This window comes from Lepisosteus platostomus, chromosome 27, assembly GCF_059453375.1.
Source record: "Lepisosteus platostomus isolate fLepPlt1 chromosome 27, fLepPlt1.hap1, whole genome shotgun sequence".
Taxonomy (NCBI): domain Eukaryota; kingdom Metazoa; phylum Chordata; class Actinopteri; order Semionotiformes; family Lepisosteidae; genus Lepisosteus; species Lepisosteus platostomus.
Window position 1 is genome coordinate 2,186,810 of NC_142637.1, and position 20,346 is coordinate 2,207,155.

The window sequence follows — 20,346 nt, forward strand, 5'->3', positions numbered from 1 at the left end:
GCCTCTCCTCATTTCTAACTACTCCTCTGTTCACAGCTGCGAAGCAGTAGCACAGCCAGGAACCTTGTTTTTTCAACAAGCAGGGCAGTCTGAGTAAGGGGAGTGCTTTTATGAAGTACACAATGGCATTTGTAAATTCATCCGCTCTTACAAAGAGCTTGTTCCCTACTGCTGGAACAAGATGCAAAAGTAGATTAAACAGATATATAGAATGCCATCAGAGTGTGGATATAGTCCTTCATAGTGTTGAGAGTTGGGCATGATAAGTATTTGAAAATATCTGAGAGGCCGATTCATTTGACCGTCTTCCTGTTAAAAATATATTACCTGATATGTGATATAAGGTGTAAAACAATGTTTCTCTGTCGCCTTACAATGTTGCTGTGATTTCTTGGCCATGCAGAAGTGTTGGGATTGGCCCCTTAATGAATATCTCACTCGCGCTGCCTTACCCATCAGAGAGGTTTTCCTATTTGAGTCAGGTGTCTAAACAGGCATCTCAGACAGGGCAGGTGGAGATCGCCTGGGTTGAGCCCTACTGTAGTGAGTATGCCCTGGCCGAGCTCTTTGAAGGAGAGGCCTGCAATAAAATGGGAACACGGTACTGTCGGGGTGCCTTAACAAACACATAATAGGGTCTTGATGGTGTGTATGTAGCGGTGCATATTTTAGAGTCCGTAGTTTTGCGTTTGCTGGTCAGCATGTCTGTCCGAGTGGAGGTCTTCGCCACCGGGGGCTGCCACAGGGTTCAGCAGGTCCGTCTAGGGGCACCTCTGCAGAGCCCCTTCTGTTAGGTGGCAAACCCAACGACTCATCTTTTCTCTTTTAACAGATGTTTCGTGAAACAAACCCCATTATTCCCCTCATCAAGCACCATTTGTCCATTGAGCTCATCTCATCACTTGTCAGGATGCATTTGCAGAGACCCAGCTCGCCACCCCAGGTATTAAAGAGCCTCTGAAGTGGAGATCAATACCGGCACAATGTGCTGAAGCGCGTGAGAGGGGAGGGGGGGTTTAAGGGATCAAGCATGTGAAGCTTCTTAAAAGGAAGGACAAAAAAGCTTAAAGACTTCTTCATTACCAAATTCGATCAGCTCTGATCACCCTTGACTCCCTGGGCCTGCAGAGGGTTGCCCCAACACCAGTGCGCAGTGAAAAGACTTGCACCCCATGCTGAGAGAGCATCACATTGTCCTCTGACAGGATTTGGGGGTGACAGAGAGCGGTTTCTCTAGTCTTATTTGTTTTCTGACTTGATGCATGGGTAGTACCCAGCACAAAGATTCAAGTTTAAAGCCATCTGTGACTGTAATGGAGTGTATCCCACCTCGCTGATTTGTGCATCTTTGGTTTTGGTTATGTGCTATTATCACTGTGATATTTAGTGTCTATTAAATGGGACCAGTAGGGGGCGCTCACCCTGCCGTCTGTGTGGGTCCTAATGCCCTGGTATATTGATAGGGGACACTATACTGTAAAAGGCGTCCTTCAGATAAGATGTAAAACCTACTCAGACCTAAAGCCATGCGGTCTCTCACGTTACTTGTGTTGTGTTTGACCATTTTTCAACTTGACCTGTGCATTGTGTCTCAGATGAAGCCTGGGCTTTTCTCTGTTTGAAACTTGTGCATCGGAGTTGTGACACATTCAGCTATTCCAAAAAAGCAGTTTTATTTCCTTGGCAACGGTTTGACAATTGTCAAATTGCAAAAATTTAGGTCATTTGGGTGTATTAAAAACTATGTCAGATAGTCATTCGCGTGTCAGCTCACATGTGTTTTCAGTTTTTCCACTTTGGAAACATCCGTTAGCACAGACATGTTTTTAAATTTCAGCTGTGTACTGTATATACCCAGACAGCTCTATTCCCCTCTGTCCTCTTGGCACAGTGCTAAAGGGGATTTACTTTCAATGAAGACGTTATATAATGTTTTCCTTGTCGCTGTGTTAATATACATTTTCTTTGTCCGTCCCCTGTGTAGTTTGTGTTAAAGCTGCTCGAAAGCCCTTCAGCCGCTGCGTCTGTGTGTGTGTGTGTCCTCTCAGTCTGTGGCCTGTCGGCTCAGGTCTGCTCAGGCCCGGCAGCCTGAATGCTTCTCAGCGTGATCCTGGGGCTGGGCTGAGCACGCTTAATGGGCAGACCGGCACCGCTGACCCCCAGGACAATTTGTGTAACGCTGGGAGGTCAGAGGTGAGCTGAGCGGATCGATTCCTCCCAAATGAAGAACTCTTTAACAGCAGCCTGGGCTGCCTGGTCCCTCACAGCCCTGTGCTGTTCCTTAAAGGCAGGCCATTGTATACACTATTGATCGGCCTGCTCAAGGGGTCTCTCTTCAGCAGCGCTGAGCGGTCAACTGACACCAGCAAAGCTCTTCCCTTGGCAGGTGCTTGTCAATACAAATTTCCACTATTGATAAGCAATTAGAAAAGGCCTGCTCCCCACTTAAACATCTGTTATTTAGCAGATTAACAAATGGTTACTTTCAAAATCGGCTTTTAATCCCCACCAACCCAAACACACACACGCCTTCCCCTGCAGTTCGACAATACAAAAACTACTAAAACCCTGAAGCTGCAAAATACAGCTTTTCAAAGTGCCAGCAAAGAAGGGGCAGTTTTTAAAAGAGTTGTAGAGAATAGTAGATAACATGTATACAGTATCTGCAATAAATAAGCATAGACATTTTTAAGCTATTTCAATATTTTCCTCACAGAAGTTATTCCCCTACTATCAAATATTTCATTTATACATTGATTTATAAGAAAAATCTAATTCATTACGTTGGTTCCATTTTTTATCTTTTGTAATTTTCTGAAGCGCTTCAAGTGTCCAAATAATCCCACTGATGGTGTGAAGAATAAGTCACTTTCTTTTCTATGAATACCACTTATCCAGCCCTATCACAATATAAGTGGCCTGTAAAGTATGAAGTATTTTTAACTTCAAGTGTTGTCATGAGAATGAATTCAGGTCTCTTATTATTGTCTCTGTTTGATCCTGTTGCTGTAATGTTTCACAACAAACACCAGCCGGCGTTTGAAATCTTTCTCCAATATTAGCAAACATTTTTGATTTCGGACACCTGGGTGTGTTGGTCTTTCCACCTTTCCTTCCAACGGCGGGGAGTAAAAACAAAATGTCCCTCTTCTCTTTCACTCCCTGATTTGCAGGAGCTGTGTTTGAGTGTCCACCTTTCTCAATCACCCCAGTCAGGTGTGAGCAGCCATGTCTCTTTAAATAATGGATTCGTTATATAATATTTCCTCTTTTGTATTTTATTGCATTACGTATCGGAAAGGGTGGCAGGACAGTGGCACAGTGGTCAGCAGTGTTCCCTTGCAGGGCTGAGGTCCTGGGTTCAGTTGCTGAGTTGGGAGGCTGTCTGTGTGGAGTTTGCATGTTCTTCCTGTGTTCGTGTGGGTTTCCTCAGTGAGCTCTAGTTTTATCCCACAGACACACCAACGCTACTCACGAGAGATGTGGGATTTCCCTCAGTGTTCCCTCCTTCCAGCGCGAAGCACACCCAGCCTTGCTCGGCTTCTGAGATATGAGGAAATCAGACCGGAAGGCGCTAACGTGTGCCATGGACTCTTATTCACGTGTTTAACTGATGGTGATGGTCAGAGCAGAGACTCCCTGGGGATAAAGGGCTGCCCAGGTGAGGCAACAGAGCACACCTTTACCTGAGAGCTGTGGCTCCACAGCAGCATCACTGGCGACACCACTCTCTCACCCCTCTAACTGCCAAGTGCAGAGTAGATGTGACATTCGGAGCCAGACTGGAGTTGCTTAGTAGAAATGATGCCTAACAAATGCTGTCTTATTCAGGAGGTAAGAGACGTATAACATTAAATAAAAAAAAATGCATGTGATGATCCACCCCAGGCTGTAGCCAGAGATGTTGCAAACTGGTTGGTTATACAGTGCTGCACCCTGCAGAAAGGAGAGTTTCTAACTGCTTCTTCCAGTTCACGGTTACAGAGGACCTGGAGCTTAGCCCAGCAGGCAGTGGGTGCGAGGCAGACGCCACACTCACTCACTCCAGGGCCAGTTTTCCCAGAAGCCAGTTGACCTCCCAGCATGTATTTGGACTGTGGGAGGAAACCGGAGCACCTGGAGGACACTCACACAAACATGGGAAGAACATGCGAACTCCACGCAGACAGCACCCCAGGAATTGAACCCAGGGCCCCAGCACTGCAGGGCAGAAATGCCAACCACCGTGCCATCATAAACTTCTCTTAAGGGCAAGAGCCATAAACTCAGTTCCAGTTTTTGTTTTTAGATCCGTGTCACCCAGAGCATCTGAGAGTGGAGCATTTGGCCCTTCAGCTCTGTTTCAGTTCCCTGCTGAGGATGCAGTCAGTCTCGCTCCTCTTCCGAAGACCGCGTTTCTCCTCTTTCAAGCCAGAAAAAAACCCCAAAACAACAACCATTCCCCCTTCTTGGGTCGGACGGGAGAGTGGAAGCAGAACTCTGTCGCGGGGCTCTGCTGCCAGCCGGGAGGTGGGCCCTGCGCAGTGGGAAAGAGCAGCCAAGGCACCTCTCATTTCGAGCCAGAGCCAAGCCGTTCTGCAGCAAGTAGGGGCGCTGGGGGGGATCGTGCACAACCACTGCCTTTGTGTCGCCCTAATCCCCCCGGCCAACACAGAGTTAGCCAAGTCGAAGGATGAAAGTGCGATGAAATAACTACTTTTTTTTACCAGTAAATCTCCTTTAATCCTGCTAGGTGGGGATACAAAGGCCTCTTGGCACTAATCCCACTGCTTTTAATGGGCTCAGGGACTGAGCAAAGGGCCTCATCTAAATGACTTATTTTTGTTGGACACTAATACAGTTTGACAGCCAAAAAAAAGAGGAAGAAAGGGCAAAGAAAAAAGCTTTTACGAAATTTCACAACTGCTCAACAGCACATCCTATACTTACGAGCATATATAGTAGCCATGTACATGTGAAATGCAGATAGTGATGTAGTGTTTAGCGCAAGCATTAATACTTCTTTAAATCACACATTTTAGGTCATTATCAGAGCAAAATGTAACATTCCCAAGGAAAATAGTACAGAGACGGACAGAGAGAAAGAGAGGTGTCAATTTCTAGTGGTCAATTCTGAAGTGGCATTAATGATGATGTGCTCGAACTGTACAATTTTGTCGATCCCCGGTTATATGCATGTGTGCTGAGATTTCATCAGTGACAGAAAGCAAACCAAATAAACTGTTTTTAAGGAACCAACAACGGGACCTATTTGGGCTGTAAATGAGAGAATGGCTCAATACACATCAACCTCAAGGAGAAAGAGCATTGCAGACAGCTCCACTCGTCACACACTCCGGCCTTTTTCATTCTGTCAGCGGCCCGGATTGCTGCTGCAGGACCTTGGGGGACGGTATTGGAAAGCCAACTTTTTAGTCCACCGAGGCCTTGGAATTTGAACAGCAACCAGCAGAAACGTTGAAACCCGAGGGAAAATGCTACTGCTGCTGTAGCAGCATGTGCAGCTGTGGTATACATTATGTTGTTTTCCAGAAAGATCAAATATATTTAACAGTTTGACTTGACCACCCGGAGGAGTCCTCGATTAGTTATTTGCTATTTTTTTACAAGTATTTTTATTGTTTTTTGGACAAAAAATACATTATGCATACATCATGTAATAATGTTACAGAACATGTGAATTGCTGGTGTGAGAGTTTTATCTGAAAAGAAAAATTGAGCATTTCCAATCCCCTACCCACATCCCCCCCAAATCTTTGCTCACATACAGAAGTAAACCTGAAGGAGAGAGACACAGGAGACGCACCAAGAGCAAAACACTAATTACACTAACAGTCTCCTGGAAACAAAGGAAAGTGGAAGGCCAGTCCTATCAGGTGTCATCTGAGTAGCCAATCAGCGACAGATTACAGTCTTGGCTGCGGAAGGGAGTCTCGAAGTCTCAAACAGTTCAGAAATGGGTTCCAGGCTTTAAAAAACGTAATGGTGGACCTGCTAAGTGTGTATCTAATTAAATCTGAGAACCTGCATCATAACCCTGAGCCCTTCACTATTTTAGCCAGTTGTAGACGGTACACACAAGTCCTGTGTGACACTGCGCGTTACTAAATCATCTGTGACATTTAATTCTCAGCTCGGCTCAACGCCTCCTTCCTCTCCCACAAAGAATAACATCCAGCAATTCCTCCGGAGAGAACATTGTTTAAACACTGACTTCCCTCTTCAAGGCCAGGCGCGGAACGCTGGGATATGGAGGGCTGGCAAACACAGCTCTCACTGATAGCAACGCACTTATTTCCACAGGGGTCCCAGGAAGACTCTTCCTGTTGGCTCCAGTACAACTTGGGTGAGTGTTGAGGCTCAGCAGGAAGAGCAAGTCGTGCCCCTTGCTCCTCAGTGTAGTGTGATTTGATTAGCTGGGACACAGCACTGGATAGTCTGTCCGATCTCAGAAACATGGGCCGGTACTGAAGCTGATCAGACGTGGACCTAAGAACGCCCATTGCTGTGCTTTCACGCTGAGAACCAGACAGACTGGTTTCTAGGGCTGTTTGAAATGGCATCGAGCGTTGCTTAGCAACCTCAGATGGTGCATACAGTAAGTCAGGCAGACCTCTCAGGGAGGAAAGTGCGTATCTGAGGTTAACACAAAAGTACAGGCAAGTAGGAATTCCTGAACAGGGGATCCATTCGCCAACTTACTTGTATTATTGATTGTGGACAAGTACAGAATAGCAGAACCCTGGCCAAGTTTTAGGTGACCGTCTGATCCATATCTAATGATCTGCATACGTCTGGCCTGATCAGCTCCTACCCCCTTCCATACTGCAGTTTCCAGTTCACTGCAAATCCTCAACACTCCTTAACAGCTTCCAAATGGCTCTATCTCCACACTCCCGATGGAAAACTCCAATCAAACTGTTTTTTGGGGGGCTTGTCAGAGGAAAGGGGGTATTAGCCATGTGTGGTTGATTCTGCTGTACCCTTCCAGAGTTCCAGGATCTGAATCTTGCACCAGTCCGCCACAAGGGATACACACTCTCACCAGGGCCAGTTTTCCCAGAAGCCTATAAGCCTTCCAGTAAGTCTAGGACTGTGGGGTGAAACCAGAGCACCAGGAGGAAATGCATGAGAACATGCAAACTCCATGTAGATGGTATCCTAGGAAATGAACCCAGGGAGACAGCGCTGCTAGGCAGCTATGTTAACCAATAGGCAGCCATGTGGCCCCGAAGCACTATATGTCATTTGCAATTTTGTGTTTTTGCATTTTCTTCAAGTTTCCCAGCCAGCTGATCGTTCTTCCTGTCCGGAGTGGGCCTGTGCAGCCTCTGTGGGACAGAGCCTGGGACAGACTGCTTTTGCCTGAATGGCGATGGTAGACAACCCCCCCCACCACCACCACCCCCCAAGTCTGGGTGCCTGCACAGCTCACAACAACACGCTGGGACTCCCAGTGACAACTAATGCTCGTGGGAAACTTAATCTGCTCCAGTTTTTTCTAAGCCTGGATCTGGCAGATCCAGAATTTACATCACTAAACCCCTAATCCAGAAATTATACAGGTTTATCAGAAAAGGATCTAAGCATTAGACTGGATTCTGTAGGGGCAGTTAAATTGCTATAGATCAGACTCTAATAAACAAGAATTGCTGGACCAGCGATGGTACCAAAACAGAGTACAACAAAAACTGGGCAATAAGTAGAAGGAATGCACTAACGCAAATGTTGAAAAGCATACAGCATGTTTCATAACCCTGTGATGTATTGTGTCCTACCCATGAAGATGGTGCTCTCTCAATTATACCACCAGAGAGATGAAACTGAACCACTGTGCTTCTCTAAAAAAATTGCAAAAAAGAAAAAGGACAATTTAAGACCTTGCTTCTAAACTGAAGCACAGCAGAGGTCTAAGTAGTTTGCTCCAGACATCTCATCTCTTCAAGGATACTTTTAAGGTATTTTGTCTACTCCAAACACATCTCTTCAATCTCTGTCCCTATGCACTAATTATTTTTCTTGACCTGTAGAAAGAATTATGAACAATCTTCAGACAATTCACTGTTCACGGAATTATGAGAAAGTGCACTATTAGATGTGCAGAGGTAAGTTACAGCAAAGTGGACTGGACTGCAGGGTCAGTCAGCATGTCTGCTGCAGGGCTGTCCAGTCCTGGTCCTGCAGGGTCAGTCAACCTGTCTGCTGCAGGGCTGTCCAGTCCTGGTCCTGCAGGGTCAGTCAACCTGTCTGCTGCAGGGCTGTCCAGTCCTGGTCCTGCAGGGTCAGTCAACCTGTCTGCTGCAGGGCTGTCCAGTCCTGGAGGACCTGTGTGTCTGCTTATTTCCAAGGTTTTTTTTTTGAAGCAGCACCTTAATAGTTGAGTGGGGCTGAGAAACTAAGCCAGTAATTTATCCATTTTGTAATCACTTCTTCCAATTCAGAGTCGCAGGGGATCCGTAGACTATCCTGGCAAGCTGAGATTGGGCTTTTAAACTTTTAAAACAACGTGGCTTTTGTGGCATTTGCACTCGGTAACCGAGACTGAAATGCAGTGAGTCGGTGAGGCTGCCGGGGGCAGAGTTTTTTTTATTTTCTCTTGAAGGCAGGGGGCTCAGCGGTTGTCCCGGCGGGAGGTTTTCGGTGTCTTGTTTGGCTGCAAGTGTACGAGCCAAATAAGCACCCTGTTAGCAAAACAAACTATAGATCCCGCAGCGGGGAAGAGACGAGGTGTAGGAGGGGGTTCCACAAAGAACAAGCAAGCCTGTTATTTAATCTTCCAGGGCTGGGAGATTAGCCGGACCTCATTGTTTCACTTGTTTTAAGGCGCAATGAAATGACTCGCTCATTGACGGGGGAATCCCTCGCGCAAATCTCTCAAGTTCAATAGTTTCAAAAACTTGAGCCCCCGCCTCCCTTATCCTCCCTAATCCAGGCTAATACCTTTCTTTCTATTGGCTAATGACCGGGGGATGCTGGAGTTAATGCTTCTTAAATAGCCGAGGGTGAGAATGCGTAAGAATCCACTTTAATTCAAGTCTGTCCTGAGGAGAGGGGAGGTGGTCGCCGAGGCCAGACTCGCAGGATTATACACTCCGGGCGCTTTCAGTGCTGTGTGTTTAAAACCTCTTCTTGAGTCGCAGGAAATTCGCAATTTCCACAAGCAAGGTGAGACCGTTTAACCTTGGTGCGGAACTCCAGGAAAATGGTTTTGTGTTCAGTTTTTAAAAAAAAAACTGTTTTCGGATCGAGATTCTCGAGAGAATACATTCATGTTTAATAGAATTTCAACCGTTTCGCATTGCTAAACGTTACTCTGTTTTAATGGTAAGAACTACTGTGGGGAAAATCTGGATTTTGTGAATTCACGTGTTTGGAATAAGACTGTCCTCCCCGTTTTAGCGTTTTTGTCATCTTAGAAATCTTACAGCACCGGTAAGTCTTCATTTGCATACAGGAACATCGGAAGTGTCATTTTTTAATTAAATCGCCACCAAATGAGCCTATTGCTGACTGAGTTTAACTGTAAATACAAGTCATCTCGTGGTAAAAGCTGAATAATATCGGAATTATCCCCGCGATAGATGGCAATTGTCTGTATAAAAAAAGTATAGGGGTTGTTTAGCTGTAGTTTTTAAACATAACTACATTGTTTCTCTGGTATAAGAATTAAAGGTAGGTAAATGAGACTTTAGCGTCTCGGTCTTGCGCATTTTGAAGATGTTTTAAACGCTTTTCTGTGTTCTGCGCGTCAGCTGAGGTGTGGACGTTCAGCTTCCCCGTTTTGTTATTGTGTAGTATCTTAAAGCAAAGTTGTGACGATCTCGCAGCTGAGCCGCATGGGAGCAGAACTAGGGAGCTCTGCTGTAGCTTGAAACGAGTCGGGCAGGCTGAGGAGCTGGAGGGATCAGGTGTGCGCGGCTCTGCCCGGCTGTGTACCACACCTGCGTGGGAGACCGGCAGACGACACCTGGAGTAGACCGTCTCGTTGCACGCAGAAATCTTGCAAATAAACCATTTTTTTTTCTTTTTGACGCAAGCCTACCGTGCAAATCACTACCTGAACTCGAGAGCGTGATTACTGTGCTCTCAATAAGTATTAGACTGACGTTTTTAACTTTCTCATGACTATAAGCTAGAAACTGCGTGTTTTATAATGCATTTATTTTGATTTTTTGTATCATTTCTCTTTTTAGCTTGTCCTGAATTTAGCGGTATCGCTATTATATATATATATAGTTAAATCATTTAATAGTGCAACGTTACTTTATAACGCAGCTTCATAATTATATGTAAAATATAAAGGCTCTAACGTAGGTCCATGTGCGTACTTCAGATTTCTATATCTAGATGTATGTTAATTAAGCCTCGCTGTTTATTTTCTTTCAGCAAATTGTAGCGTTCGCTATCTTCGCCATGAACTCTCTTCACTACTGCGGCGGGACGTACCCCCTGCAGAGCCTGAACTCCTTGGCTGTCATGTACGATCTCCACCAGCAGGTGGCAGAGCAGTACCGAATGAGCCACGCTCGCGGCCCGTCCGCGGCTGTCCACGCCTATTCCGTGGCTGAGAGGCTAGCGGGTAGGTCAGCCTTCCGTTATATGTGCTTGCGGGACATGTATTGCTTTTCTTTCCGAATGCCAGGTTACTTCTGAGGTTAGTTTTCGTGTTCTCTCTCAAATTTAAGTCTTTGTACTTCTACTGTTGCTTCTTGTGCACACAATTTAAATTCTGTGCATCTCTAGCTTCCCTAGAGCTAGGAAATGTAATGTAATATGTATGGCTGTGAAGTTTTTTTTTTGGCTTGGCAACTTAGTCAATGAAACCAACCCCAAAAAACGTCGCAGAGCTGCTTTAACTGCGGTCGCTGTTCGTGTGGCCCCTGCGGTCGCGGAGCTGCTTTAACTGCGGTCGCTGTTCGTGTGGCCCCTGCTTTAACTGCGGTCTCTGCTCATGTGGCCCCTGCTTTAACTGCGGTCGCTGTTCGTGTGGCCCCTGCCGTCGCAGAGCTGCTTTAACTGCGGTCCCTGCTCGTGTGGCCCCTGCTTTAACTGCGGTCGCTGTTCGTGTGGCCCCTGCCGTCGCAGAGCTGCTTTAACTGCGGTCCCTGCTCGTGGGGCCCCTGCTTTAACTGCGGTCCCTGCTCGTGGGGCCCCTGCTTTAACTGCGGTCCCTGCTCATGTGGCCCCTGCCATCGCAGAGCTGCTGCTGGAGTCCCGCTACGGCAGCGCGCAGAAGCCCAGGAGGAGCCGCACGGCCTTCACCGGCCCCCAGCTGCAGGCGCTGGAGGGGGCCTTCCGGCAGACCCACTACCCGGATGTGGGCATGAGGGAGCGGCTGGCGCTGTGCACCAACCTGCCCGAGGCGCGCGTGCAGGTGAGCTCCCTCCGGCCTTGTCCCGTTTCTAACCCTCATCCGGACTCTGCCCCCCCCCCCCGTGAACCCTTGGTTGGCGCACCGCTGGGCTTTTAGTGCTGGGCGGGGCGCAGTTCTCACAACACTTCAACAACAGACCCCCCCCCCCCCCCCCCCCCGCCTACTGGGGGGGCAGGATTAGATCTCCATTGCTTGGGGGGGGGGGTTGTGAGGGTTGTTGCAGACTCTCGGGATGGATTTACAGGGAGATCCAGGAAAGGGGGTGTTGGGATGAGAGGGAGTCCGTCTTCTAGAGCCGCCGTCAAGGAGCTAATTCTGGGTTTCCTCCCCGGACCTCGTTTTGTTTTGCGCGTGTGTGCCGTAGGATCCAGTGTCTGCAACACTGGACTTCACAGAGACCTCCCGAGCAGAATTTAATGGTATAATATGGGGAGACAACCGCGCTCGTTCTGAATTGACTGACATGTCTATTGCTGCAGTGGGGGTGGTAGAAATATTGCACAGGACTGAGAGAAATGCAGAGCAGTAGCTGGTGGCAAAACATGAACCAGGTGTGTGTTGTGTTTTTTGTGTGGTTGCAGGTCTGGTTCAAGAACAGACGAGCCAAGTTTCGCAAGGGCCAGCGCCCTGCTCCGGCCGTGGAGAAGGTGGGGCAGGAGCCGGCCACGCAGCCCGAGACGGGGGGCCACGCCAGGACCGATGGAGGGACCCCTGGAACTCCCTGGGGGGCCTCCTCTTCCGGAGAGCTCTGTGCGGCCCACCCCACCCCCAGCGCCGGAGATCACCTGCCCCTCCTGGCTGCCGGCTTGCCTTTCAGACCCACCTTCTGGCCGGCCCCCCAGCAGCCCTGCCCTGTTCCTGGCATCGGCCCGCATGGCGAGAGCGCCAGCCTGGGCGCGGAGATTGCCAGCCCCTGTGTGGCACTGCCGTTCCGCCGTGTAGACCTCAAGGCGTTGCATAGCAACAGTGCCAAGCTGTAGGCCTCCTGGGTAATCCGAGACTTCCCTACCAGCCTGTAAATAATGGAGCGGCTGTGCAGAGCTAACCCCTGGGATCTGCCCGCGTGTGCCCTGGGGCCGGTCCCCCTGCGTGGGAGTTTGAGCCCCTCGATCTGCACGACGGCCTGCAGCGCCTGCAGGGAGCTGCACAGGGGGGACGCGCGCTGCTGTGGGGGTGCTAGGATTCTGCTGGGTTGCCCTCCACTCCAGCTCTTGGAAGAAATCCAGCTCGTTCTTTTAAACGTCCAACTTAAAAGCGAGAGAAGGCAAATGTTTGTAATCATCTTGTTGTGAAAGCCTGCTGTGGAATGAAGTGCCAGTTTGTTCATTTGTCCTTTTATCTGAAGAGCTGCTGCACTCCTGGGCTGGTCTAGGGGAACAGAAGGCGCTCCCTTCTCTCCTCAGTCAGAAACTGGGAACGGGCGATGTCAGCTGAGGCCTACCGTTGCATGTGAAGCTTTCAATCGCCCTGTCCAATGTATACCACCATGCCTTCCAGTAAAAATAGGGTTATGAACCCAGTCTGCCAGTGGGCACCTGTAGCTTCGGTGAGACTTTGCACCCCCAGCGGATCAGCCCCACCCCAGCTTGAGTGCCCTGCGTGAACCCGTGTCACTGTGACTAGTGTCCTTCTCCTGTTAGCCTTAACAGTCCTCTCCTCTGTGGTTTGAACAGTCATGTGAATTCAGTGCTGATGTGAAGGAATAATCGGTTGACTCTGATTATAGGTAGCTCTGTCTGTTTCTGTTTTCCCTTACTGGTTAGTGGTAGTCCTGCAGTACAATAAGTGTACCAGGCCTTTGTCGATATGGCCTATGTACCCAAGTTCTTATCTACAATGAGACCTACAGCCTGTATTCTGTTCCTATGCCTTACCCATAGCTAGCATATCTGATTTGTCTGCTTCTTACTGACTTTATTCTCTGCATGAGCTATGAACTTATTCTTTATGTATGGGTTAAACTGATCAAGTTCCCCAAGCACCATCATCGTTGGTGTGTCACCTACTGCTCTTCTCTTGGAGTTAAGCGCGGATTGCGCCAAGCGAGGATCCAATGGACATGCATTGCAAATCGAGCAGCTACTGTCATTTTCTCTTTTTAGGGCTGTTCTTCTTTGGTTACCTGGAACCCAATGTTGGTTGTTCTAAATCTGATGTACCAAACATTCTCTAAGGAAGACAGTTTGAGTAAGGACCATTATTTTTTGTTTTGTAGTGAGTGACAGTAAAATAATGACTTTATGGGTTTTATGCTTGTTCTTGTGCATAAGGCACTGAATAGCCTAGCTCCACCTTGCTTTTCCTTGCAGCTGAAGCCTGGGCTCCACACCTTGGACGATCGAGCCTTCTTGTGTGCATGAGCTTCTATGGAACTTGCCTCCCCAATCCATTACAACTGTCACGTACCAGTTTGTTAAATCTTTCATGACATGGGGCTGCACGCTGGTGGAGGTGAGTCCCCATTACGTGTAAAGCACTTTGAGTGGAGTGTCCAGAAAAGCGCTGAGTTAATTTCACTTGGGTTTCAAAGTCCATTTGCTCTACTTTCTCCATGGTCTTTGGAGCGGGCGTGATTAGTGAATAGTGCTTTCAAAATGCTTGTAAAACCATTTTATGAGCATATAATTAATATCAACATCATTTAAGGCAGGAACATGCATTGGAACAGCTGTGACCAGTTGAATCTGCCACCTGAACACCTTGTTCTTCTTGTTCTGATAAAATGACAAACCTTATTTGTGCTAATCTATGAAGTGCAGTATTCGAGCTGATGGAAGAAGAACATGAAGGTATAGCAAAAGTAAAACAATTGTACTGCATTTTCATAGGGGAATCTCCACGCTAGTTAGTAGATCCAGTAATATCCGTTCAGTTAAACATTGGATACTTTGAACTACCACTGATTATGCACCAGAATGCATTAAATGTAGTACAATACAGTCTACTGTTATATCTATGTACAGTATGTCACTGACCACTTGAACTACAGCTGGGGGTGGCAGGCCCTGTACACTGTGGTCTTGTTTTCTGGAGTCACATGGTCAAAGAATGGGCTGCGTGCTCTTGGTGCCAGTTTAGGTGCAGCTGCTGCCCTGTGTTTTTACCATTGAATCTTTTTCACAGTTTTAAAGACAAGGCATAGCCCAAAATGGAAGAATGGGGATGGGGTTGTACAGGCGGGGGGGGGGAATGTTTTTCGCCAAAGCAATTACAGAAATCGTGTGCTGAAACCGGCCGGTAAAATCCCAGCAAAGTCTTGTAAGACGTGGTGGAATTGCGGTTAAATGTAAGGATATGTTCGTGGTAAATAAATCTGGAACATGAAGGGAGGAAGGTGCCGCAGGAGGTAGGGAGGGGTGCCTCCCTGGGGAGAGGGGTGGATCCAGGGATAGATGGCGGCGCAGAAGCTGTCCTCCTATGGAATTCGAGAAATGCTGAAAGGTCCCCCTGGAGTGGTGCCAGGAGGGCTGTCCTGGTCTATTAATGCGTGGGACAGAAGGACACAGGCGCCACACAAACTGGGGGTGTGCCAATCCCTGGGGGAGGGCAAAAGGGGGGCGGGGGGTGCGTTCGGCAGCGGTTCCCGCAGGACACGTAGGCGCAGGCGGTGAACAGGAGCAAACCGAAGAGCCCCGCTTTGGCCACCAGGTACCTCGCCAAAGTGTAGGCCGGGAGCCAGCTCGGACCTGGAAGGGGGAGGCAAGCAGGGCGCAGGAGTCAGAACGTGGGCCGCGAGCCATGTGGCGCTCAGGACAGCCGGCAGACCCCAGCTGGGACCATCTTCAGCCCGAGGTGTGAGATCGGGGGATTCTGAATTGCGTGCAGAGATTAAAAGGAATTGCTTTAAAGTTGCACAAGTTTAAGTGTTTTTATTAATCCTCCCGTGGCTGGTGAGCTGTTTCCGCCTTCTGGGGTGCGAGGCTGCAGATGCGGTGGAATAAGGGACAGGGACTCACCTGTGACCGTGACCCTCACGGCCTGGCTCTGCCGGAAGGGGGTGTGGGTGGGGAGGGAGGCGCAGCAGCGATAGTCCCCCGCCTGGCTTGCTGTAAGGGGGACCCAGGCGAACCCCAAATCTGCACCTTGGGTGTGGTTGGCCGCGTCCCAGTGCTGGCACGCCCCCCGGCTCCAGAAGAGCGTCAGGTTGTGGAAGCTGTGGTGAAAGGAAGCTGTGCAGTTGATGGTGACTGTCTGTCCCTCCTGCACTTCGACTGAGTCTTGGGACACGTTGACCTGGAAGCCTGAGAGGCAGGAAAGAAAAAAAAACTGCTCCTCATTCCATTCCCTTCGAAGTTCATACTATGTACCTCACTGTGCTTTTTGTTCATTTCCCTCATTGGATTTAGTTTTCCTGTATTCTGAATTGATCAAATAAATAATAGTTTGGAGCTTGGCAGCATGTTGGCGCTGCTGGCTCACCGCTCTGGGTTCAATTGCAAAGCAGGTAGGGCTGCTGCTGCTACCCCAGCATTGCTTTAAAAATGCAGTAGAAATAAAAGTTTTTACTGGTTTCCCCACAGTGACATCTCTGAAACTGTCCGCTGACGGGCCGGTGGGGACACTGGCAGATCGCACCAGAGGGGCGGCCGTGTTCGGAGCTGCCTCTTGCGTGTGTGGCTGCTGCGGTCTCGGGGCGAGGGGCTTGCTGCTTACGCGTCACGGTGAGGATCACGGGGTTGCTCCTTATTTCGGGGTGCACCGACTGGCAGTAGTACACCCCGCTGTGGCCGAGCGCGGCCCTGTCCACGCGCAGGACAAAGGTGTAGTTCTGCTCCCCGGTGGTTTCATTCAGCTGAATCTGGCACTGGCGCCCGGCGTCCTTGCACCACTGCAGCGGCTGGGGGGGCTCGATGCAGGAGACGTGGCAGCTCAGGTTGAAGGCCTGCCCCTCGCCAATCAGCCGCTCCTCTCGATTCCTCTTGATGGTGGGGCTGCAGCACTCTGGGGGGGATTGCAGGAGCAAAAGTGAAGATTGAGTTTCTGCCCTTCTGTTTGAAAAAAAAAAGGAAATATCTAATCATGCTCTTTGTCTTCGCCCTGGCCGCTATGGAAAGCATTGTTCACGTCAGCCCATTTCCCCCTTTAATCAGCCTGCTGCTGCTCGGGCGGGGCCTTGAGGCAGGTTTCTCCTGTTGTTCAGTCACCCGTGTGTCCTGTTTGAGAACCATCCCCTCCACTGTCGAAGTGCTTCGTGCAATTCAGGGTCATGGGGGGGCTGGACCCTGTCCTGGCAAGTAATGGGCGCAAGGCAGGGTCCACCCTGAGCAGGACACCAGACACACATGCTCACGCCAGGGCCAAGTTTCCCAGAAGCCCATTAGCCCCCCAGCATGTCTCTGGACTGTGGGAGGAAACCCATGTGACCACAGGGAGAGCATACAGACTCCACACAGACAGCACCCTACAGTATGTCTGGAATTGAATCCCCAGCCCCAGCAGTGCAAGGCAGAACTGCTAGGAACGTTACCCATCGTTGATATTAAAAACCTTTATGAATAAAACTGGCTGTTAGTGTGTGATTGTGGCTCAGCTGGGTTCTTCACCTGGAAACTGCACTGACCGGACGAACAGTAGACCACAGCCAGCTGTCTAACCTCTGCATAGACATGGGTGACGCTGACTGCTTCTCTCCAGGTTCCCGGCTGAATCAGAGCTCCAGAGCCAACCAGAGAGCAGACCCGGCTCCCACTGCTGACTCCCAACATGCCAGGACCCCAGCCAGCGACAGCTGTTGCATGGATACCCCAGATGTTTCCATTAAAGCTGCACTTGATGCGGCCAAATGCCAAGAGCTGAGGCCTAGAATAGTGTTTAGTCTGTACAAGACACGTGATACCCATGAGTGGAAGGATTTTAACATTCGAGCTGTTGAAGATCCCCAAAAGATGAAAACTAGCTCATGAAATTTCGTTCACTAGACCTGAAAGGCTGACTTGTGAACAGCAGTCCTCCAGAGCTACACAGTTCCCTTCCCCAGAGCACTCACCCCTGATGTCCACGGACAGTGCTGAAAACCACAGGACCCACAGCACAGTGATTCTCCGGGCTGCCATCGTAGCGACGGGTTCGGACCTTCTCTGAACACGCAGTGCACAGCAGCCCTCTCAGCCTGTGATGTTAAAGGAAGAGGAGGCTCTGACACCCGGAAATTTGCAGCATGTGACTAAAGCCCTTAACCTGTCTGTGGCCAGGGGGTGTAGCTTCAGCCTGCTGATGACAATAAGCTAGGAGATTGAAGAGGTGATTGTTGGTCACTTTGTGTTCTATCACAGAACGCTGGTTTTAATTAGAAGTCCGTATCCACTTCTTTGTTATAGCGTCAGATGAAGAAACAGAAAGTGTTGCCAGTCCCGTGTTACACATCATCAAGGAGGTGGGCTGATCCTTAAAGATTTCAGAGTTATGTTTTCAAGACTAGACCTGTACCCTCTTTCAGCTTTTAATAATAATAATAATAATAATTGCTTACACTTATATAGCGCTTTTCTGGACACTCCACTCAAAGCACTTTACAGGTAATGGGGACTCCCCTCCACCACCACCGCCAATGTGCAGCCCCAGCTGGATGATGCGACGGCAGCCATAGTGCACCAGAGCGCTCACCACACACCAGCTCTCAGTGGGGAGGAGATAATAATAAAAATAATTAACAATTATTTCAATAATTAATAATGCAATAATTTAATAATTAAATTAAAAATAATTAGAAGAACAAGACTTCAAATGGGCTACAATGACTTCAAACAAAAGGCTACTCAGCAGGTTAATCATACATTATTATATTTCAGTGAACTAAAACAGACCGTAGTAAGTTTACTGTATGAAATAATTCTCTTGGAAATAAGGTTAAGCATGTTTCATTTATGTGCCATTGCTGGAGGTGAATGTTTTATTCCTTTAAAAATAAATGACAAAAAGTTTAATTTTAGTTGTTGCTCAATGCAGAACAAAATGATTAATAGAATGTCTTTCAAAGCTCTGTTGGACAATTTCCAAATATTCCAATCTATACTAATGCTAAAAATGTTGTTTTTTTCCCCCACACCATTATTGTCTGTAGGTTCATTGGGATTGTTGGTGGACCAGTAGGGGGTGCACTTTCCTCTCGGCCAGAAGTTTACAATTCCAATTCTTAATGTGGATGTACTTGGTTCCTTCTTTTGGGATGTGTTATGCAAAGAACTATTATTTAAAAACTTTGGAGGGTGACGCTGTGGCTCAGTGGGTAGCAATCCTCCCGTGAAGCGCTGGATCCTGGTTTCAGTTCCAGACCTGGGGTGCTATCTGTGTGGAGTTTGTGTTTTTGCTGGTGTTGGGAGTTTGGAATTTTTTTATAGAAGGGTGACGCCAAAAAACGGACAGGTGTTGACCTCCCCTGTCTTATGTCACTGTATTTTCTCAGGGCTGGGGTCTTCAGCTAGTGGTTCCAGGATTCCTGGTGGTCCATAGAAGAAAAAAAAAGATAATATTTTCTCCCTGGTACTGAACAGGACAGAAATATGTCACACCAGCAGTCTCGCACCCTGGTATCGGATACGCTGACTTGCAGCTGTGCTTTCTAAGCCATGGTAGTAGTAATATTTATTTATTACAACAACGCAGTCTCCAGTTTGATTTTGTGGTTCAAGATTGGGGCTCAGCTAAATAAAACACTGGGACACTCTGTACTCTCTCTACTTTTCTACCACAGCACTTCACTTGGCTTAATTCTCTGGCACTCTGGAGGGAAAAAAAACACGCACACAAGAGCTCTGAAACTTATTCCTCAACCTATTGTGCGCAGAGATTCTACTTCAGGACAACGCTGACATCCTTTCTTTACGTGCGCAACTTGCGGTGTCGTGCGCCCTCAGTGGTATTCCCCAAGCTGCGTTACGCTAGCTGCGCTAGGCAGCTCCCATGGAACCCCTCACGTTGCTAGCTGCGCACAACTTTTTCCCTTCCACGGCCGCTCGGGTTTCTATGACTGTCTATTCCTGAACTCGGATACGCTCCTTTCGTAGCGTACGAGCTGTGATGGTGGCGAGTGGGAACGCAGAGTGCTTGGTCGCTGGCTGGGGGAGGCTTAAAGAGACAACAGCAGGGAGAGAACGAAAAGCAGAAGAGATGAAATTGAGAAAATATCACTAGATGCAAGCGGAATGGGGATTGTCACTCAATAAAAACCCACCCTGGACAGGTAAAAGTTTCGCTTTTGGTCTCCCAACGAGGCGTTTCGGCGGCGTGTTTTCCGTAAAAGGTGTTGGTTGTGAAAGAAATTGAAAGGGATTTCGGTTGTAGGATTAAGGAGTTGCCCTGTTGATGTGTTGATAGGGGGGGAACAAACAGACTTCGATCCGAAATACATTTTATCTTGTTTGCCGAGAGTATAGTGCTCACCGGGGGCTTGGGTTTAGGCGATGAAGACCCCGGCACGATACGGAAAAGCCGAATTATCTCAATAAATATTTGATGGTCTATTTCCAGCTCAAACTTGTTTAATTCGCCAGTCGTTGTAGGCCACACGAACTAAAAATATAACAGCCGGGGGGTAAATCTTGCATGCAACGTACCTATCTTTAAAGTTGTAGAGGATATAAACAAAAAAGTTTAAAGGCTGTTTTATTTTTTTTCTGCTTCCTGTGGTTGGATTGGAAGCGAAACGCCTTGTCGGTACGGATCCTAGTTGGGGTTTCTCTGTGTGTGTGTGTGTTTTGTTTCTAGGCCCAGTCCGTGGAGGATTAATAATAATAATTTAAAAAAAAAGACTTAAAATCAAATCGCCTCTCGCACCCGACTTTATTTTTATTTTCTTTATTTTTTCCGCTGTCGTTGAGGGAGACCCAGGCGAAATGTTTCAACACGCCACCGCCTGCGTTTCCCTGTTGGTTTGGCGGCGGATTAACGACGAAATCGAGCAAACTGTTCGTCACGAAGCGGCATCCCGGGGGGGCCAAAAATTGTCTTTCTGATTTTTAGTAGCCGGTTTGTAC

The 20,346-nt window shown here is 48.2% G+C and overlaps 3 protein-coding genes across 4 annotated transcripts in view; 2 read left to right on the top strand and 1 right to left on the bottom strand.

The window, feature by feature from the left end:
* The first annotated feature begins 8,719 nt into the window (after window positions 1-8,719).
* dmbx2 (diencephalon/mesencephalon homeobox 2) lies at window positions 8,720-14,316 on the top strand. Its single transcript, XM_088622065.1, has 4 exons — window positions 8,720-9,165; window positions 10,387-10,579; window positions 11,199-11,374; window positions 11,956-14,316. Exons 2-4 carry the CDS (start codon window positions 10,414-10,416, stop codon window positions 12,352-12,354), a joined length of 741 nt encoding a protein of 246 aa, XP_088478191.1. The 5' UTR covers window positions 8,720-9,165; window positions 10,387-10,413; the 3' UTR covers window positions 12,355-14,316.
* Window positions 13,970-17,603, bottom strand: LOC148638968 (cell surface glycoprotein MUC18-like). The gene is made up of 4 exons (XM_088622064.1): window positions 17,361-17,603; window positions 16,028-16,315; window positions 15,331-15,615; window positions 13,970-15,060 (listed from the first exon to the last, which is right to left on the bottom strand). Exons 1-4 carry the CDS (start codon window positions 17,425-17,427, stop codon window positions 14,855-14,857), a joined length of 846 nt encoding a protein of 281 aa, XP_088478190.1. The 5' UTR covers window positions 17,428-17,603; the 3' UTR covers window positions 13,970-14,854.
* Window positions 17,604-19,377: 1,774 nt separating this feature from the next.
* The window catches only part of csnk1g2b (casein kinase 1, gamma 2b), a 36,036-nt gene continuing 35,067 nt past the window's right edge, over window positions 19,378-20,346 (top strand). Inside the window, exon 1 of one of the 2 annotated variants that reach the window (XM_088622491.1) lies at window positions 19,378-19,553. The gene's annotated coding sequence lies outside the window, so the exon portion shown is untranslated. The remainder of the gene's footprint in view (window positions 19,554-20,346) is intronic. The other variant, XM_088622493.1, reaches the window with a different exon arrangement.

Bases quoted from the DNA above. Each gene is read 5' to 3' on its own strand.
- dmbx2 (XM_088622065.1), top strand. From the start codon at position 10,414: ATGAACTCTCTTCACTACTGCGGCGGGACGTACCCCCTGCAGAGCCTG. The intron at 10,580-11,198 runs GTAGGTCAGCCT...CTGCCATCGCAG, and splicing joins CGTGGCTGAGAGGCTAGCGG to AGCTGCTGCTGGAGTCCCGC. The intron at 11,375-11,955 runs GTGAGCTCCCTC...GTGTGGTTGCAG, and splicing joins TGCCCGAGGCGCGCGTGCAG to GTCTGGTTCAAGAACAGACG.
- LOC148638968 (XM_088622064.1), bottom strand. From the start codon at position 17,427: ATGGCAGCCCGGAGAATCACTGTGCTGTGGGTCCTGTGGTTTTCAGCA. The intron at 16,316-17,360 runs GTGAGTGCTCTG...AATCCCCCCCAG, and splicing joins ACTGTCCGTGGACATCAGGG to AGTGCTGCAGCCCCACCATC. The intron at 15,061-15,330 runs GTGAGTCCCTGT...TCCCCCTTCCAG, and splicing joins CGTGAGGGTCACGGTCACAG to GTCCGAGCTGGCTCCCGGCC.